Below are 17,416 nucleotides of genomic sequence, written 5' to 3'. Positions count from 1 at the left end.
ATGTCAGTGAGATGGAGGGTCAGCTGGGGTCAGAGTTCACAGTGAGATGGAGGGTCAGCTGGGGTCAGAGTTCACAGTGAGATGGAGGGTCAGCTGGGGTCAGAGTTCACAGTGAGATGGAGGGTCAGCTGGGGTCAGAGTTCAGTGAGATGGAGGGTCAGCTGGGGTCAGAGTTCACAGTGAGATGGAGGGTCAGCTGGGGTCAGAGTTCACAGTGAGATGGAGGGTCAGCTGGGGTCAGAGTTCAGTGAGATGGAGGGTCAGCTGGGGTCAGAGTTCACAGTGAGATGGAGGGTCAGCTGGGGTCAGGTCAGTGAGATGGAGGGTCAGCTGGGGTCAGAGTTCACAGTGAGATGGAGGGTCAGCTGGGGTCAGAGGTCATGTCAGTGAGATGGAGGGTCAGCTGGGGTCAGAGTTCAGTGAGATGGAGGGTCAGCTGGGGTCAGAGTTCACAGTGAGATGGAGGGTCAGCTGGGGTCAGAGGTCAGTGAGATGGAGGGTCAGCTGGGGTCAGAGTTCACAGTGAGATGGAGGGTCAGCTGGGGTCAGAGTTCATGTCAGTGAGATGGAGGGTCAGCTGGGGTCAGAGTTCATGTCAGTGAGATGGAGAGTCAGCTGGGGTCAGAGTTCACAGTGAGATGGAGGGTCAGCTGGGGTCAGAGTTCATGTCTCCTGAGGCTGTTCTGCCTGCAGGTCCGGGGGATTTGAACCAGCAACCCTTTGGACACATTAAATGATCTCTTAATAGATTTGGTATGACAACATGGCAATGGTTTTTGGTGTTTATATTCTGATTAGTTTTTAATTTCACCTAACCCTGGTACATCAATACATCCCCTGTCATCTCTCTAATAATAGATGTGTAGTAGGGGTGTAAAGGGACACGTATCAGTGTGTACCGTACCGTACCGTACGGCTGTGTAGTGTACCGCACGAATACAACGGTATGTTAACCACTAACGACCGCCCACCGGGGGCTGTTTTTTTCACAATCTAATATAATAATTATTATTACAAGTCGATTATTAATTTCAATATAGAATATTCGTTGACAGCCCTACAAGTAGTTACTGCACACTACATCACCCCTGAGTGGAACATGGAAAGCCAAACTTTCCCCCACTGTACCGAAAACTCGTACCGAACCTTGACTTCAAAACCGTGGTCTTTGTGTACCGTCACACCCCTAGTATGTAGGGTAACAACTGGCTGCATATTCTAAAAGAGAAACAAACTAACTCCACTCTCTCTCTCCACCAGTCCTGGGGGAGGAGCTGTCCAGGGGGGATGGCGCTCTGCAGGCCGGCCTGCGCTCCATGCTGCAGGACGGGAGCCTCCGGGAGGTGGCCTCCATCCTCTCTAAGAGCCTGTATGGAGAGCCACTGGTGAGATACTATACACACACCACACAACATCATCCTCCATCCTCTCTAAGAGCCTGTATGGAGAGCCACTGGTGAGATACTATACACACACATCATCCTCCATCCTCTCTAAGAGCCTGTATGGAGAGCCACTGGTGAGATACTACACACACACATCATCCTCTCCAAGAGCCTGTATGGAGAGCCACTGGTGAGATACTACACACACACCACACAACATCATCCTCCATCCTCTCTAAGAGCCTGTATGGAGAGCCACTGGTGAGATACTACACACACACATCATCCTCTCCAAGAGCCTGTATGGAGAGCCACTGGTGAGATACTACACACACACCACACAACACCATCCTCCATCCTCTCCAAGAGCCTGTATGGAGAGCCACTGGTGAGATACTACACACACACCACACAACACCATCCTCCATCCTCTCCAAGAGCCTGTATGGAGAGCCACTGGTGAGATACTACACACACACCATCCTCCATCCTCTCTAAGAGCCTGTATGGAGAGCCACTGGTGAGATACTACACACACATCATCCTCCATCCTCTCCAAGAGCCTGTATGGAGAGCCACTGGTGAGATACTATACACACACACCATCCTCCATCCTCTCTAAGAGCCTGTATGGAGAGCCACTGGTGAGATACTACACACACATCATCCTCCATCCTCTCCAAGAGCCTGTATGGAGAGCCACTGGTGAGATACTACACACACACCATCCTCCATCCTCTCTAAGAGCCTGTATGGAGAGCCACTGGTGAGATACTACACACATACCATCCTCCATCCTCTCTAAGAGCCTGTATGGAGAGCCACTGGTGAGATACTACACACACACCATCCTCCATCCTCTCTAAGAGCCTGTATGGAGAGCCACTGGTGAGATACTATACACACACCACACAACATCCTCCAACATCCTCCAACATCCTCTCTAATATATATCATCCTTATATATTATCATCCTCTTTGTTTGTGGTATAGGTAATCCATGTGTCCCAGTTTCTGTAAAATAGGTCCTTCTGAGAATAAATGTCAAATATTTCCCCTAAAATGTGCATCTATTGCTTGTGTCCAGGGGAGTGGATTTGTACCAGCTCCTTGGAGATATCGTTTCTTACTAGCAATAAGCAGAATTTCCACTGCTTATTGAAGTCACATGTAGCATCACATGTTCTGATGTTACTCAGACACGAGTCACATTTAGCATCACATCTGATGTTACTCAGAGACGAGTCACATTTAGCATCACATCTGATGTTACTCAGACACAAGTCACATTTAGCATCACATCTGATGTTACTCAGAGACAAGTCACATTTAGCATCACATCTGATGTTACTCAGAGACAAGTCACATGTAGCATCACATCTGATGTTACTCAGACACAAGTCACATTTAGCATCACATCTGATGTTACTCAGAGACAAGTCACATTTAGCATCACATCTGATGTTACTCAGACACAAGTCACATTTAGCATCACATCTGATGTTACTCAGAGACAAGTCACATTTAGCATCACATCTGATGTTACTCAGAGACAAGTCACATTTAGCATCACATCTGATGTTACTCAGACACAAGTCACATGTAGCATCACATCTGATGTTACTCAGAGACAAGTCACATGTAGCATCACATCTGATGTTACTCAGACACAAGTCACATGTAGCATCACATCTGATGTTACTCAGACACAAGTCACATTTAGCATCACATCTGATGTTACTCAGACACAAGTCACATTTGGGAATTTCCTATCATGTCCCAGAACACTGATGTTTTTAAACGTCTAAAATATATGAGAATGTTTAGTGTGCATAGTGCATGTGTCCACACAATATCCAGCATTGTTTATTCACAAATAGCGGTTTGCTTAAAAAATGTATTACATTTTTCCAAATTCTCTCTCACACATGAAATATATATATAGGGCATTTGTTACCTCTACTATTCTGCAGCCCTTGATATTATTTTGGGATTATTTTGTTGTATGCTTCAATTATTACATCCATCACCTAGATAATCCAAATTTTTATCTATTTTTCATAGTAATCCCTAATTTGTAAATACTTAAAGAAATCTTGGCTTTCAAGACCAACTTCCAACTTCGAATATCCTCCACTTAGCTGCTCATAGAATCTTAATTAATATCTTTCACTTAGCTGCTCATAGAATCTTAATGAGTATCTTTCACTTAGCTGCTCATAGAATCTTAATGAGTATCTTTCACTTAGCTGCTCATAGAATCTTAATGAGTATATTTCACTTAGCTGCTCATAGAATCTTAATGAGTATCTTTCACTTAGCTGCTCGTAGATTTTTTTTTTTTTTTTTTTATCCACTTTTTCTCCTTATTGTCTTGAACGTTGCTAGACTATGCCTCCCACTGGTTGGCTATAGTGAGGATAGAAGCCTTGCATCAATGAATATCCTTCACATGAATATACTATCCCCAGGCCATCAGCATGCTCAATGACAATGACACTATGTAACAACCCATCATCTACACTCACAGCACACGCATCCACACGTACACACTCACTTTAAATAAACACTCACCTTAACACCCACTTTACTCACTTTAGACACTTTAACACACTTTATATTTATTAGTAAAGAAATTTGCACTACAATTCATACCTCATTGCACCTTACCCTAAGTCTGTACCTCATCCCATTTCTGCATTGTACCTCACTGTTACTCTTTTACTCTGTATTGTATATTGTATATATGTATATTGACTGAACACTTTTTGTTTACATACTTTTTTTCTTTTCTATTTTATACTTTTTATCTAGCACACTCACTCCCAGGGGCTCATACAGAAAAAAGCATTTCATGATAAAGTATTCTGTATTTTACTATGACAACTAATAAACAAACTTGAAACTTGAACATTGAACTTGCTTCTTGTCTTTTCTCCAGAACGGCATTGTTACAAAGGACCTGACCAGATTAAAAATGCTCCTCTCTGAAATAGAAGTAAGTGAACGACCGCTACCTTCTTTTATCTTGGTGTCTCTTGTCCTCTGTTCGTGAGCCAGTGTCACGCTGTGCTTTCATCAATAACTATTTAAGTCTGGGAGTTAGGGCTGCACCATTCTTGCTCAAATGTGAATCACGATTTTTCTCTCTAGGAATTGAGACCACGATTCTCTCACATGATTCATATTTTTCGTCATCATTTAAAAAAGTTAAAGGAAAACTCCAACATTTTGGGAAATTAGCTTATTTAACATCTTCCCTGGAGTTAGACAAGAAGATACATACCTTTTTTGTCTCTGTGCGTGCATTTTAGCTTTGGGAATAGACGCTCCGTTAGCATAGCTTAGCTTCATCACTGGAAGTGAGTAGGGGCCGGAGCCTTACAGTGCCTTACAGTGTATTGCAAGGTCTGACATTGACCAAACTTGATATGCATGACCTTGGTGGGCTCTAGGTCAACTCCTGAAAAGGGGGTCAATGTCAGACTTTGCAATCAAAAGTTAGGGGGCTAATAACCCTTGCCATAATTTCAGTGTGCCCCCTAACTTTTGATTGCAAGGTCTGACATTGACCCCCTTTTCAGGAGTTGACCTAGAGCCCACCAAGGTCATGCATATCAAGTTTGGTCAATGTCAGACCTTGCAATACACTGTAAGGCACTGTAAGGCTACTGTCCTGCCTCACTTCCAGTGATGAAGCTAAGCTATGCTAATGGAGCGTCTATTCCCAAAGCTAAAATGCACGCACAGAGACAAAAAATGTATGTATCTTCTTGTCTAACTCCAGGGAAGATGTTAAATAAGCTAATTTCCCAAAATGTTGGAGTTCCCCTTTAAGTAAAAAGTTAAAAAAAATCGTCATCATTTAGAAATGAGATTGCATAGGTCTATGGATCGAGATCGCAATTTTTTTCCCGATTAATTGTGCAGCCCTACTGCGAGTTGACAACTGTAAAGATGACGAATAGTCTTAGGTCACATTCACACCAGAGCAGTTTGGTCCGCTTTGAACGCACCAGAGTTTGTTTCCTCGGATAGTCCGCTTGGTTTGAGGTGGTGTGAAAGCTCATTCAACTTTGGTGGTGTGAATGCTCATCGGACCAAACGCAAGACCAAATATAGGAAGTGACCCGATAATTGGAAGCAAGCGTGAAAAATGTCTCGTGGACAGACGTGGGCGAATGAGGAGGTAAAAGCCCTGATTGAAATAATGGTCAGATGAGCAAATTACACAGCTGCTTGTGGCCACTCACAAAAACAACAAAGTGTACAAGTTGTTTAGTGAGAGAATGATGGCAATGAGCTTCAATCGAACAATCGATCAGTCACATCAAAGTAAAAAAAACTGCGTCAGCAATATATGAGAATAATATAATGTGGTGTGTGTGTGTGTGTGCGGTGGGCTGCTTCGCAGAATAATGTGGTGTGTGTGTATGTGTGTGCGCTGGGCTGCTCCGGGGAATAATGTGGTGTGTGTGCGCTGGGCTGCTCCGGGGAATAATGTGGTGTGTGTGCGCCGTCGAGCTGTCCCCGAAGCCTGTTTTTGGTATTCTCACATATATCCAATAGACGAGCGCCCTTTTCGATCGCGTGACATTGTTCAGAAAGTTTGGTGCAGTTGACAAATTGCAGTGTGAAAGCAAACCAAACCAAATGAAGAATGCAACAATGTTGCAACTTCACCCTCCGAATCACAGAGTCCACCGAACTATATGTGAAAGCGACCGTAATATCCACGCTGACTTCATTATCCTGTGGCCCTCTGTCTGTCTGACCTTAATATCCACGCTGACTTCATTATCCTGTGGCCCTCTGTCTGTCTGACCTTAATATCCACGCTGACTTCATTATCCTGTGGCCCTCTGTCTGTCTGAGCTTAATATCCACGCTGACTTCATTATTCTATGGCCCTCTGTCTGTCTTAGGGCTGACCCCTATTAATCGATTAGTCGACTAATCGGTCGAAAGGGGCCGTAGTCAACTGGCCAACCTCTTAGTCGAATATAATAAAAAAAGAAAAAAAAACATATTTTTTTTATTATTTTTTTTCAAAAGAAAAGAGGCATAGAAGCGTGGCTAACGCTAATAGCACGCATACCAGAGGCTAACTGCCTAAGTAAACAGGCACAGAGGCACTGAAAGAGGATTTCACCCATCTAATGAACACACTATACTAGACAAATATCAAGATGTATCCATCAGTGGACCAATTGCATGCTTTTGCAGAGGACAAGAAGCCTTCAGTCGACTCCTTCAGACATTAAGCACCCCCCACAGCCCAAATGGAATGATAAAATTAAATAAAAAAAAAAAAAATTTCCTTTAAAAAATAATATACTTTTTTTTTTTTTTTTTAAGTCGACCAATAGTCGACTAACAGCAAATTTTGGCCAATCCTAGTCGACCATCCAAATCCTTAGTCGGGGACAGCCCTAGTCTGTCTGAGTTTAACACATTGACGGCCACAGGTATTAGACGGACCCAATCTATAAGGCCAGCTTATCATAATAAGGTTTCATTGTACGTGAGGCTGTTTGTAGAGTTAAATCTATACTTTATATTATTGCTATCTGTCCATTCTCATTGTCAATTGACACTATAAACCGTCCCTTTAAAATGGCTTAAAGAAATAACTTTTTCATCAATACGTTCCCATTTTATAGCGTCTTGAATATGAACGTTATATGGGATTGGTCTGGTATATTTCCTGCAAAACGAGATACAGGCTGCTAAGGTAATAACGTTAAATCGAATGGCGTTTTGGCCCTACAGAAGCTAGAGCTAAAAATCTAAATGCATATTGTCAGTATCATGGTCCACCATGAATGCATGAAAGGGGGGGGCCGGGGGACGTTGTTTCTGATGATTGATTACCAATAACGGCGTTAGCCTCAGTAGCCACATTCGCTGATCAGCATGTCATTTATGTGAAAAAGCTCTTACCGTTGGCCGGTTGGACTGCAAAAAGGATTTCCCAGTTATCGATCGCCATCTGGTAGATCGATATGTCCATTGGCTGATGATATATTCCTTTACTGCATACTGAATTCAGCGCCCCAAAACGTATTCCATGCTACATGATTCAGGCTAACGGGAAACTCCATTCAAGTAAAAAAAAAAAATAATGCACCGTTCTGCCACAGGGAACACTGCATTATCGAGACAGCGCCCCTACGAGGATCTGGCCGGTAATGCACTTTTCTGAATTCCAAGAGTAGGGTAATTCTGCAGTGCCGCTCGGTGACATTGAGTAGGTTATTAAAATGGAATAAAAGCCAAAACAACCTAGCCATGAATATGTCCGTGGTTGGCCCTCAAGCGTTGGATCCAAAACACGGACATGTCCGTGGTTGGCCCCGTATGTGTTAACACACTTAGTGCCAGCCATGCGGTGCGCCTTACCCCCCTTGAATGCCACCACCCACTTCAATGATAGAGCGCTCATATTTGCTAACGCATCATAAACTATGTCTTAAATTATGGCTATGTGTCTAATCTGGCCGTCGCTTATCAATGACTTGTTTGCAGTCAACATTGTCGAAACGGATTGTTTTTTAATCGGTTTATTTCCGTTTTATACCATTTTGAAAAACGCTCGTCTTTTGAAAGTTTCAGGAAAATATAAAGATTCTGTGATAATCGCCCTTTACTGGAATATTCTGGAATACACAAAATACTTTGTAATTTTTCGGCCTATTTATTAATCGTTTTCAAATAAACGCTAGATTATCGATAGTATATGTGTACTTATGCACGCTATAGAAGCTAGCTGAAAAATCGACATAGGGCACACGTTGATATCTCTGTGAAAAAAGCTCTGATTATCCTAAGACTGGTCAAATAGATTCCTTACCTCAGATCAGATGTTCTCAAAAAGATTATTCCAATTCCTGATCGCCATTCCAAATATCGATCGCGTTTATTGATCCAACGCTGGGTACTGGAAATATGTATTCCATGCTGTTCTGGTGGTCGGCAATGAATCCGATCCTCTCGGGTGACTTGCCTGAGAAGTAAAATGAGGAAGCTGGATTTTTTTTGAATGTGTTTCATTCAATCCATTCCAAAGGGGTGCAGTACCACAGGGAGAGACGATAGGGGGCGGTATTTTCCCAATGGAGCTCAGAGAGAGTTTGCAGCACTAACGTGAGGCTAGATTGATGAAATATGAATTCAAATCGCTAATAAAAAAAATATTTTTTACTTACCGTACTTTTCGCACTATAAGCCGCACCTGACTATAAGCCGCAGCAGCTAAATTGAATGATGTGTACATATATAAGCCGCACTGGACTATAAGCCGCATGTGTTTTAATGTTTAATTAAGGAGTGGAGCCTGCGGCTTAATTTGACTCAACACGGGAAACCTCACATTTCACTTCTTCCATCACATTAAATCAGATGTTGGTGTGCTATAAACAACCAATATGATGTAGACTTGGCATCATATATAACCCGGACACGGAAAGGATTGACATCTTGATTGCTCTTTCTCGATTCTGTGGGTGGTGGTGCATAATAACAAGAATTAACTCATTTACAAGTTGTATTAAGTAAATAAGGGAACAGCTAAATAACATTTCAATGCAGTAAAAAAAAAGCAATATTTCGATTTTCGGGTTTTGTCCACATATAAGCCACACCGTTATATAAGCCGCAGGGTCGGAAAATGGGGGGAAAAGCCGCGGCTTATAGACCGAAAAGTACGGTAATTTTGTTCATTCATGTATATGTTTAAGGAAACCAACAAACAGTTATAATCTTACACATAGATGTGAAACTAATATTTCATAAGAATTATTAATAATTTAAGATCGATTTTTCTCATAGCTACGAGTAATCGATTACTCACGCCCATCCCTAAGCAATACTAATGTATTTGTGGTGTTCTCTCCGTATCTCTTGCAATCTCTCTCACTCTCTCTCTCTCTCGCTCTCTCTCTCGCTCTCGCTCTCGCTCTCTCTCTCGCTCTCTCTCGCTCTCCCTCTCGCTCTCTCTCTCTCTCTCTCTCAGGGTGTAAATAGCGAGATGGCCCCTGAATACACTGAGGACCACGAGGAAGGTGAGGAAGTAGCTACTAAAACTGCCACTAACTGGAAGAATAACTGTTATAATGTTGTGTTTCCATAGAGCCTTGAGCTTCATGAAAGAAAGATAAACCATCACACTCGCACATCTCTACCTCAAGTTTTTAAGTTCCTTTATCACATTAGAAAATCTGTTCTCATTAACCTCTTAACTCATTAAGCGCCAACCACGTAATATTACGCGTTTGCTCGCCAACGCTTGCGCGCCAAACACGTAATAATACGTTTTTAGATCCTTTGATCTTTTCCCTCTGATCCTCGTTCTAAATCATCATCCGGATCATTCTAGCCATCCCTGGGTCGATTGTATACGTTGGAATTGCAATGCCGATCGAATATCACCAGGTGGCAGTATCGCCTACCTTTTGAACTTTGATAGAAAGTAGGGCTGGGCGATAAAACGATAACGATAATTATCGCGATATATTTTAATAATCGATATCGATCGATATAAAGAAATATCAATAAAAAAATTAAAATCTTTTGTGACCTGCAAGAGACAGTGGACAGACTTGTGTTTCTTGCTTGCAACTTAAAGTAATGGCTTTGCTTGTCCAAATGACAATACTGACCAAATTGAGATTTATTTTTCTCTTGTCCATTTATTTTGTTTGCCTTCTAATTTAAAGTACAGTTTGAAACCGTCTGTAGACAGTAGGCTATGTGTGCTAGCAGAGCTAGTCTCCAGTTGTGAGTCACGGTGCACATGTGCGGTGGTTTGTCCACCAAAAAAGCGCCAAAAGATAGAAAAGAAACTAGCAGAGCCAGAACTGTTCAACTCCCCTGGAGCCACAGCCAGCAGAGAAGCCGGTTTACTTTCGCTTTCAAACCAGCTGCAGCCTGAGAACTGAGTGTGAGGGGCTGTAACACTAAAGATGGTGGCAACAACAAATAATTGCTGCAAAATAAACATAAATTTGTTGTTAATTTTTTTCTTTTTTTAATACTGATAACAATATCGATAATTATCGATATCGAGTGATATGATAACATCATATCGTTATCGTGATAACGTTTTTGGCCATATCGCCCAGCCCTAATAGAAAGGCAACAGGAGAGTCAATGAATGTACCAGACTACCGAGGCTTGCTCTGTGGGGTAGGAGCTCTTCCAAAGCAATCGCTAGCAGATCTGATCGCCTCAAAACCTAGTGTCCCGTAAACACGTGTAATCATTACATATAAACGAGTAATCGCGATCGCCGATGGGATCATTGGAATTATTCTTTTTGGATTACCTTCTGGCTAAGGTAAGGACCCCATATGTCTATTTTACCGAACCTGAAACATGTTTCTGTAATGATCACAGTGGCTTACTTTACTGGTCATAAACAAGGCTTTTTCTAACTATCAGATTTTCGTGGTAAAACTACCCCCCCCTTTCTTGATGATTTTGTGAAGGTACAAACGTACATGTTATATACCTTTTTTGATTTGGGAGTATTTGGGGTTTCAGGGGATCAACCAGAGCGGTTTGGGCTTATTATTGCACATAACACGTTTTATCTCACGATTAGGGCTGGGACTTTAATTAACTACAGAAAAAATTTAAAGTAAAAAAAATTGATGCATTTAATCGCATGATGATTTTTATTTATTTTGTAAGAATGTTACCTTTCAAAGGAGACCAGACTCATGCATGTGCTATAAGTATAAAGTATAATAAATCGCAAATAACCTTTTTTCTTAGTCTGGTTTGTTCAGAAAAAAGAAATTAAATAAGAGAAATTGAGATCAATCAAGAGTTATTTTTTTCAATGGTCAACTGTTCTGGAATGTACTTGAAAGTACTGCGTTTTACTTTTACCTCGAAAGTGCTTGAGTTTACAAAAGGTCCTTTGCGCTATATATATATATTAAGGCTGTCAAAGTTAACGTGGTATTAACGCGTTATCGCCCCATTCTATTAACACTTTGAGTGCCACGGACACGTTTTGTCGTTAGTTCATGCCGCCAGTTGAATGCCAGCAATGCTATATAGCGTTTGTTTGTCGTTTTTTTTTTAATTAGCGATTTGAATTCATATTTCATCAATCGAGTCTCACGCTAGTGTTGCAGACTCTCTCTGAGCTTCATTGGGAAAATACCGCCCCCTATCGTCTCTCCCTGTGTAACTGCACCCCATTAGATTAGACTGATGAAGGGGGGGGGGGGGCAGTTGCCTCATTTTTCTTTTCCGTCAAGCCAACTGAAGGATCCAAGTGATCGCAGAGCTGCAAAACAACGTGGAATACATATTTACAGTACCCAATGCTGAATCAATAAACGCGATCGATATTTGGAATGGCGATCAGGAATTGGAATAATCTTTTTGGAGAACATCTGATCTGAGGTAAGCAATTTATTTTACCAGTCTTGGGGTAATCGGATCTGTTTTGACCTATATATCAGTGTGCGTGCGTGTGTGTGTGAGATATATATATATAGAGAAAGGGGGGTGAGAGAGATGAGGAAGGGGCAAGAGAGAAAGAGAGCTTGGAGAGTGTGTGTGAGAGAGAGAGGGGGGGGGTGTGATTACTCAGCCCTTGTGTGTGTGAATGTAACAAGTTCCTAACGTTTTCTTTCCCCTATTATTTCATGCACACTTTATTCATTGTTTTAAATTATTATTTTCTTTTAAGTTATTTTGTGCATCTAATCACTCTGTTTGGAATTTGATGCAAATTTGCAATGCATGAGGGTCATCCTTTTGTGTTAAATAGCTGCATAAAGCAAGCATTTGTTGACTAATTTTGATAAGAGTATTAACTTGGAACTTGAAAAAGATCAGTTTAAGGTAGATAAAAAAATAAAATAAAAAATGCGATTAATCGCGAGTTAACTATGGACAATCATGCGAACAATTTTAATCGATTGACAGCACTAATATATACTATATATATTATTCCTAAAATTGCTGCACTTTGTTAAAAATTGCATTGATCTGTTGGTCTGTGTAGTAGCCAATACAGGATTTTGCTGCTTAAACGTATGTATATTCATTGATTCACTCGTATACCAAAATGTATTTGAATTGAAATTTTTTGCTTTTCGCATCAAATATTGATATGCGATTAAAATGTGATTAATTTAGATTAATTAACTATAAAGTCTCGAATTAATTCGATTACCATTTTTAATCGAGTCCCACCACTACTCGCGATCTATGGAAAAATACTGGATTATCTTGGAAATGCGCGATGTAATAAACTACAAACTACAGTGTGTAGAAACAAACCATTTTCTCTTGGGAGGGGTAAGGGGGTCGGGGTTGGGAGGGGGTTTGGGAGGGGTGAGGGGGTCGGGGTTGGGAGGGGGTTTGGGAGGGGTGAGGGTGTCGGGTTGGGAGGGGTGAGGGTGTCTGGGTTGGGAGGGTTGGCCCACCAAGTCGATGTATTGGGAACCCCCGCTGTAGTGTATGAAGCAGCCGCTTCCGTCTGTCTGACCCTTGACCCTTGTGTATATGTGTTGACAGTGTCTGACCCTTGACCCTTGTGTATATGTGTTGATCCAAGATGGCTGGCAGTTCCGGCCCCCTCCCAGAGGAGTCACCAGCAGTGAGGAGTACACACTGTGTAAAAGGTAACACACACATTTTAACTCTGTTAACCCTTTCACTGCCACACGACAGCCGGTTAACCCTTTCACTGTGACAATACAGAAGGTTAGCCCTTTACTATCACACAACGACGGCGATGCTCCATCATTAGCTCCGCGAACCTTGCATAATTTCCAGGTACTCGGTGGATGGGGCCCAGTACATGTCAACACTCTTACAGTGACGCCTGGTTACTGTACAGTAACACCTGGCTGCTATGGTTACCATATGGTTTCTAGTATTATAGCCCTGGTACAAGGGCCTAGTGTCCTAGTGTCCATCCCAAGTCATTACTGTGTTAGTTCATATGTCCCCTCTCTCTCTCTCCCAGGTACCTGGAGCAGGGCCTGTAGTTCATATGTCCCCTCTCTCTCTCTCCCAGGTACCTGGAGCAGGGCCTGTAGTTCATATGTCCCCTCTCTCTCCCCTCCCAGGTACCTGGAGCAGGGCCTGTAGTTCATATGTCCCCTCTCTCTCTCTCCCAGGTACCTGGAGCAGGGCCTGTAGTTCATATGTCCCCTCTCTCTCCCCTCCCAGGTACCTGGAGCAGGGCCTGTAGTTCATATGTCCCCTCTCTCTCCCCTCCCAGGTACCTGGAGCAGGGCCTGTAGTTCATATGTCCCCTCTCTCTCCCAGGTACCTGGAGCAGGGCCTGTAGTTCATATGTCCCCTCTCTCTCTCTCCCAGGTACCTGGAGCAGGGCCTGTAGTTCATATGTCCCCTCCCTCTCTCTCCCAGGTACCTGGAGCAGGGCCTGTAGTTCATATGTCCCCTCTCTCTCCCCCAGGTACCTGGAGCAGGGCCTGTAGTTCATATGTCCTCTCTCTCTCTCTCCCAGGTACCTGGAGCAGGGCCTGTAGTTCATATGTCCCCTCTCTCTCTCTCTCCCAGGTACCTGGAGCAGGGCCTGTAGTTCATATGTCCTCTCTCTCTCTCTCCCAGGTACCTGGAGCAGGGCCTGTAGTTCATATGTCCCCTCTCTCTCCCCCAGGTACCTGGAGCAGGGCCTGTAGTTCATATGTCCCCTCTCTCTCCCCTCCCAGGTACCTGGAGCAGGGCCTGTAGTTCATATGTCCCCTCCCTCTCCCAGGTACCTGGAGCAGGGCCTGTAGTTCATATGTCCCCTCTCTCTCTCTCCCAGGTACCTGGAGCAGGGCCTGTAGTTCATATGTCCCCTCCCTCTCCCAGGTACCTGGAGCAGGGCCTGTAGTTCATATGTCCCCTCTCTCTCTCTCCCAGGTACCTGGAGCAGGGCCTGTAGTTCATATGTCCCCTCTCTCTCCCAGGTACCTGGAGCAGGGCCTGTAGTTCATATGTCCCCTCTCTCTCCCAGGTACCTGGAGCAGGGCCTGTAGTTCATATGTCCCCTCTCTCTCCCCTCCCAGGTACCTGGAGCAGGGCCTGTAGTTCATATGTCCCCTCTCTCTCCCTCTCCCAGGTACCTGGAGCAGGGCCTGTAGTTCATATGTCCCCTCTCTCTCCCTCTCCCAGGTACCTGGAGCAGGGCCTGTAGTTCATATGTCCCCTCTCTCTCCCAGGTACCTGGAGCAGGGCCTGTAGTTCATATGTCCCCTCTCTCTCCCAGGTACCTGGAGCAGGGCCTGTAGTTCATATGTCCCCTCTCTCTCCCAGGTACCTGGAGCAGGGCCTGTAGTTCATATGTCCCCTCTCTCTCCCCTCCCAGGTACCTGGAGCAGGGCCTGTAGTTCATATGTCCCCTCTCTCTCCCCTCCCAGGTACCTGGAGCAGGGCCTGTAGTTCATATGTCCCCTCTCTCCTCTCCCAGGTACCTGGAGCAGGGCCTGTAGTTCATATGTCCCCTCTCTCTCCCAGGTACCTGGAGCAGGGCCTGTAGTTCATATGTCCTCTCTCTCTCCCCTCCCAGGTACCTGGAGCAGGGCCTGTAGTTCATATGTCCCCTCTCTCTCCCAGGTACCTGGAGCAGGGCCTGTAGTTCATATGTCCCCTCTCTCTCCCCTCCCAGGTACCTGGAGCAGGGCCTGTAGTTCATATGTCCCCTCTCTCTCCCAGGTACCTGGAGCAGGGCCTGTAGTTCATATGTCCCCTCTCTCTCTCTCCCAGGTACCTGGAGCAGGGCCTGTAGTTCATATGTCCCCTCTCTCTCCCAGGTACCTGGAGCAGGGCCTGTAGTTCATATGTCCCCTCCCTCTCTCTCCCAGGTACCTGGAGCAGGGCCTGTAGTTCATATGTCCCCTCTCTCTCTCTCCCAGGTACCTGGAGCAGGGCCTGTAGTTCATATGTCCCCTCTCTCTCCCCTCCCAGGTACCTGGAGCAGGGCCTGTAGTTCATATGTCCCCTCTCTCTCCCAGGTACCTGGAGCAGGGCCTGTAGTTCATATGTCCCCTCTCTCTCTCTCCCAGGTACCTGGAGCAGGGCCTGTAGTTCATATGTCCCCTATCTCTCTCTCCCAGGTACCTGGAGCAGGGCCTGTAGTTCATATGTCCCCTCTCTCTCCCAGGTACCTGGAGCAGGGCCTGTAGTTCATATGTCCCCTCTCTCTCCCCTCCCAGGTACCTGGAGCAGGGCCTGTAGTTCATATGTCCCCTCTCTCCCCTCCCAGGTACCTGGAGCAGGGCCTGTAGTTCATATGTCCCCTCTCTCTCCCAGGTACCTGGAGCAGGGCCTGTAGTTCATATGTCCCCTCTCTCTCCCCTCCCAGGTACCTGGAGCAGGGCCTGTAGTTCATATGTCCCCTCTCTCTCCCCTCCCAGGTACCTGGAGCAGGGCCTGTAGTTCATATGTCCCCTCTCTCTCCCAGGTACCTGGAGCAGGGCCTGTAGTTCATATGTCCCCTCTCTCTCCCAGGTACCTGGAGCAGGGCCTGTAGTTCATATGTCCCCTCTCTCTCCCAGGTACCTGGAGCAGGGCCTCTGTCGGTACGGGGCCCAGTGCACGTCGGCCCACTCCCACGAGGAGCTGATGGAGTGGCAGAAGCGCTACGCCTCCAGACTCATCCGCCTCAAGCAGCAGCAGGACAGTGAGCGGACGGAGAACTACATGGAGACGCTCATCGAGAAGTGGATGAACTCCCTCTCCCCTGAGAAAGTGGTGAGCAGCGCCCCCTGGTGGTCTAGTCAGCCAGCCAGTCAGTCAGTCAGTCAGTCAGTCAGTCAGTCAGTCAGTCAGTCAGTCAGTCAGTCAGTCAGTCAGTCAGTCAGTCAGTCAGCGTACTCCAGAGCGCCCCCTGGTGTCCTAGTCAGTCAGTCAGCACACCATGTTCTCCAGAGCGCCCCCTGGTGTCCTAGTCAGTCAGTCAGCACACCATGTTCTCCAGAGCGCCCCCTGGTGTCCTAGTCAGTCAGCTACACCATGTTCTCCAGACATTGGATCTCATTCACCAACATTGTCTTACATTTTCTCTTATAACAACCTCCTTTGAATTCCGTGAGAGAGAGTCTCTGCCGGTGACTGTGCTCCACCCCCCCGCGTGTGTACTTGATACGCAACTCATCACGTTTCCATCCGGCGCTCAATAGAGGCACTTTAAATTAAGTATTGTCCAGAAAGACAAACGTGAACCTTATTTTTGTATTTTTTTTTGTATGTTTTCTGTTAACAATTGTACTTAAATGTGATTGTTTTATCTCCTAGTTGAGTGACTATTTGGAGGGAGTGAACGTTGAAACCAGCTCCAACCTGACGGTGACTGTCGCCGCGAAGAAGTCGGCCCACTCCTGGACCTTCTCCTTGTTCTGCAAGGTAAGAGATGTTCACAGATCAGTGCTGTCAATAGATACAATTCATTAATCTCACAATTTTCTACTTAAGACCGAAGCTTGTAACAGATATTTACTTGAGTAAAATCCATGGAATTAATGTAAAATCAACACAAAGAAAATATATTTAGATTCAAAGACTATTTTAATAGCTTTCTTTGAATACAGTTTCTCTCCTGTGAAATACAAAACCATCAACATTGACTCAGCTAGACCTCTTTCTTATATACGAACAAGCAAATATACTGCTGAAAGTTCAGAACGTTGAAGATTTTTCACTCCATAGATTAATCTAGATTAATTTATTTTAATGCTTTAAATAATTTAAATTAATCTCAAGTTAAAGCATTAATTTTGACAGCCCTAATTAAAATATAATCATATTTATAGTCAACTTTTTTGTGTGTGTGACATACCTTTTCTCTGGGTCCTCCTGAGTTGCAATACATTATAATATAAGCTTATTAGGCCTGTTGTGATAATTACTATTAACACATTCCCCGGCCAATCACGTATATATACGTGATTGTGAGCCGACGCTTGACGGCCAATCGCGTATATATACGTTTTTTTTCTTTTTCTTTTTTTTCTTTATTGCAGGAAAAATAGTACATACATTTACAATCGTCA

General features: G+C 44.3%; 1 protein-coding gene across 4 annotated transcripts in view; it reads left to right on the top strand.

Annotated features, from left to right (window-relative positions):
* The window catches only part of helz (helicase with zinc finger), a 186,608-nt gene that overhangs the window by 48,943 nt on the left and 120,249 nt on the right, over positions 1–17,416 (top strand). For all 4 annotated transcript variants that reach the window (XM_084319194.1, XM_084319193.1, XM_084319192.1 and 1 more), the window contains exons 4-9: positions 1,261–1,385; positions 4,327–4,383; positions 9,400–9,448; positions 12,967–13,033; positions 15,923–16,118; positions 16,662–16,769. In XM_084319194.1, the coding sequence (XP_084175320.1) occupies positions 1,261–1,385; positions 4,327–4,383; positions 9,400–9,448; positions 12,967–13,033; positions 15,923–16,118; positions 16,662–16,769 (602 nt within the window). The remainder of the gene's footprint in view (positions 1–1,260; positions 1,386–4,326; positions 4,384–9,399; positions 9,449–12,966; positions 13,034–15,922; positions 16,119–16,661; positions 16,770–17,416) is intronic.

Source organism: Notolepis coatsorum (assembly GCF_963971535.1).
Source record: "Notolepis coatsorum genome assembly, chromosome: 7".
NCBI classification, from domain to species: domain Eukaryota; kingdom Metazoa; phylum Chordata; class Actinopteri; order Aulopiformes; family Paralepididae; genus Notolepis; species Notolepis coatsorum.
The sequence above is the reverse complement of the archived record's forward strand: the minus strand, read 5'-3'. Positions and strand labels throughout refer to the sequence as shown.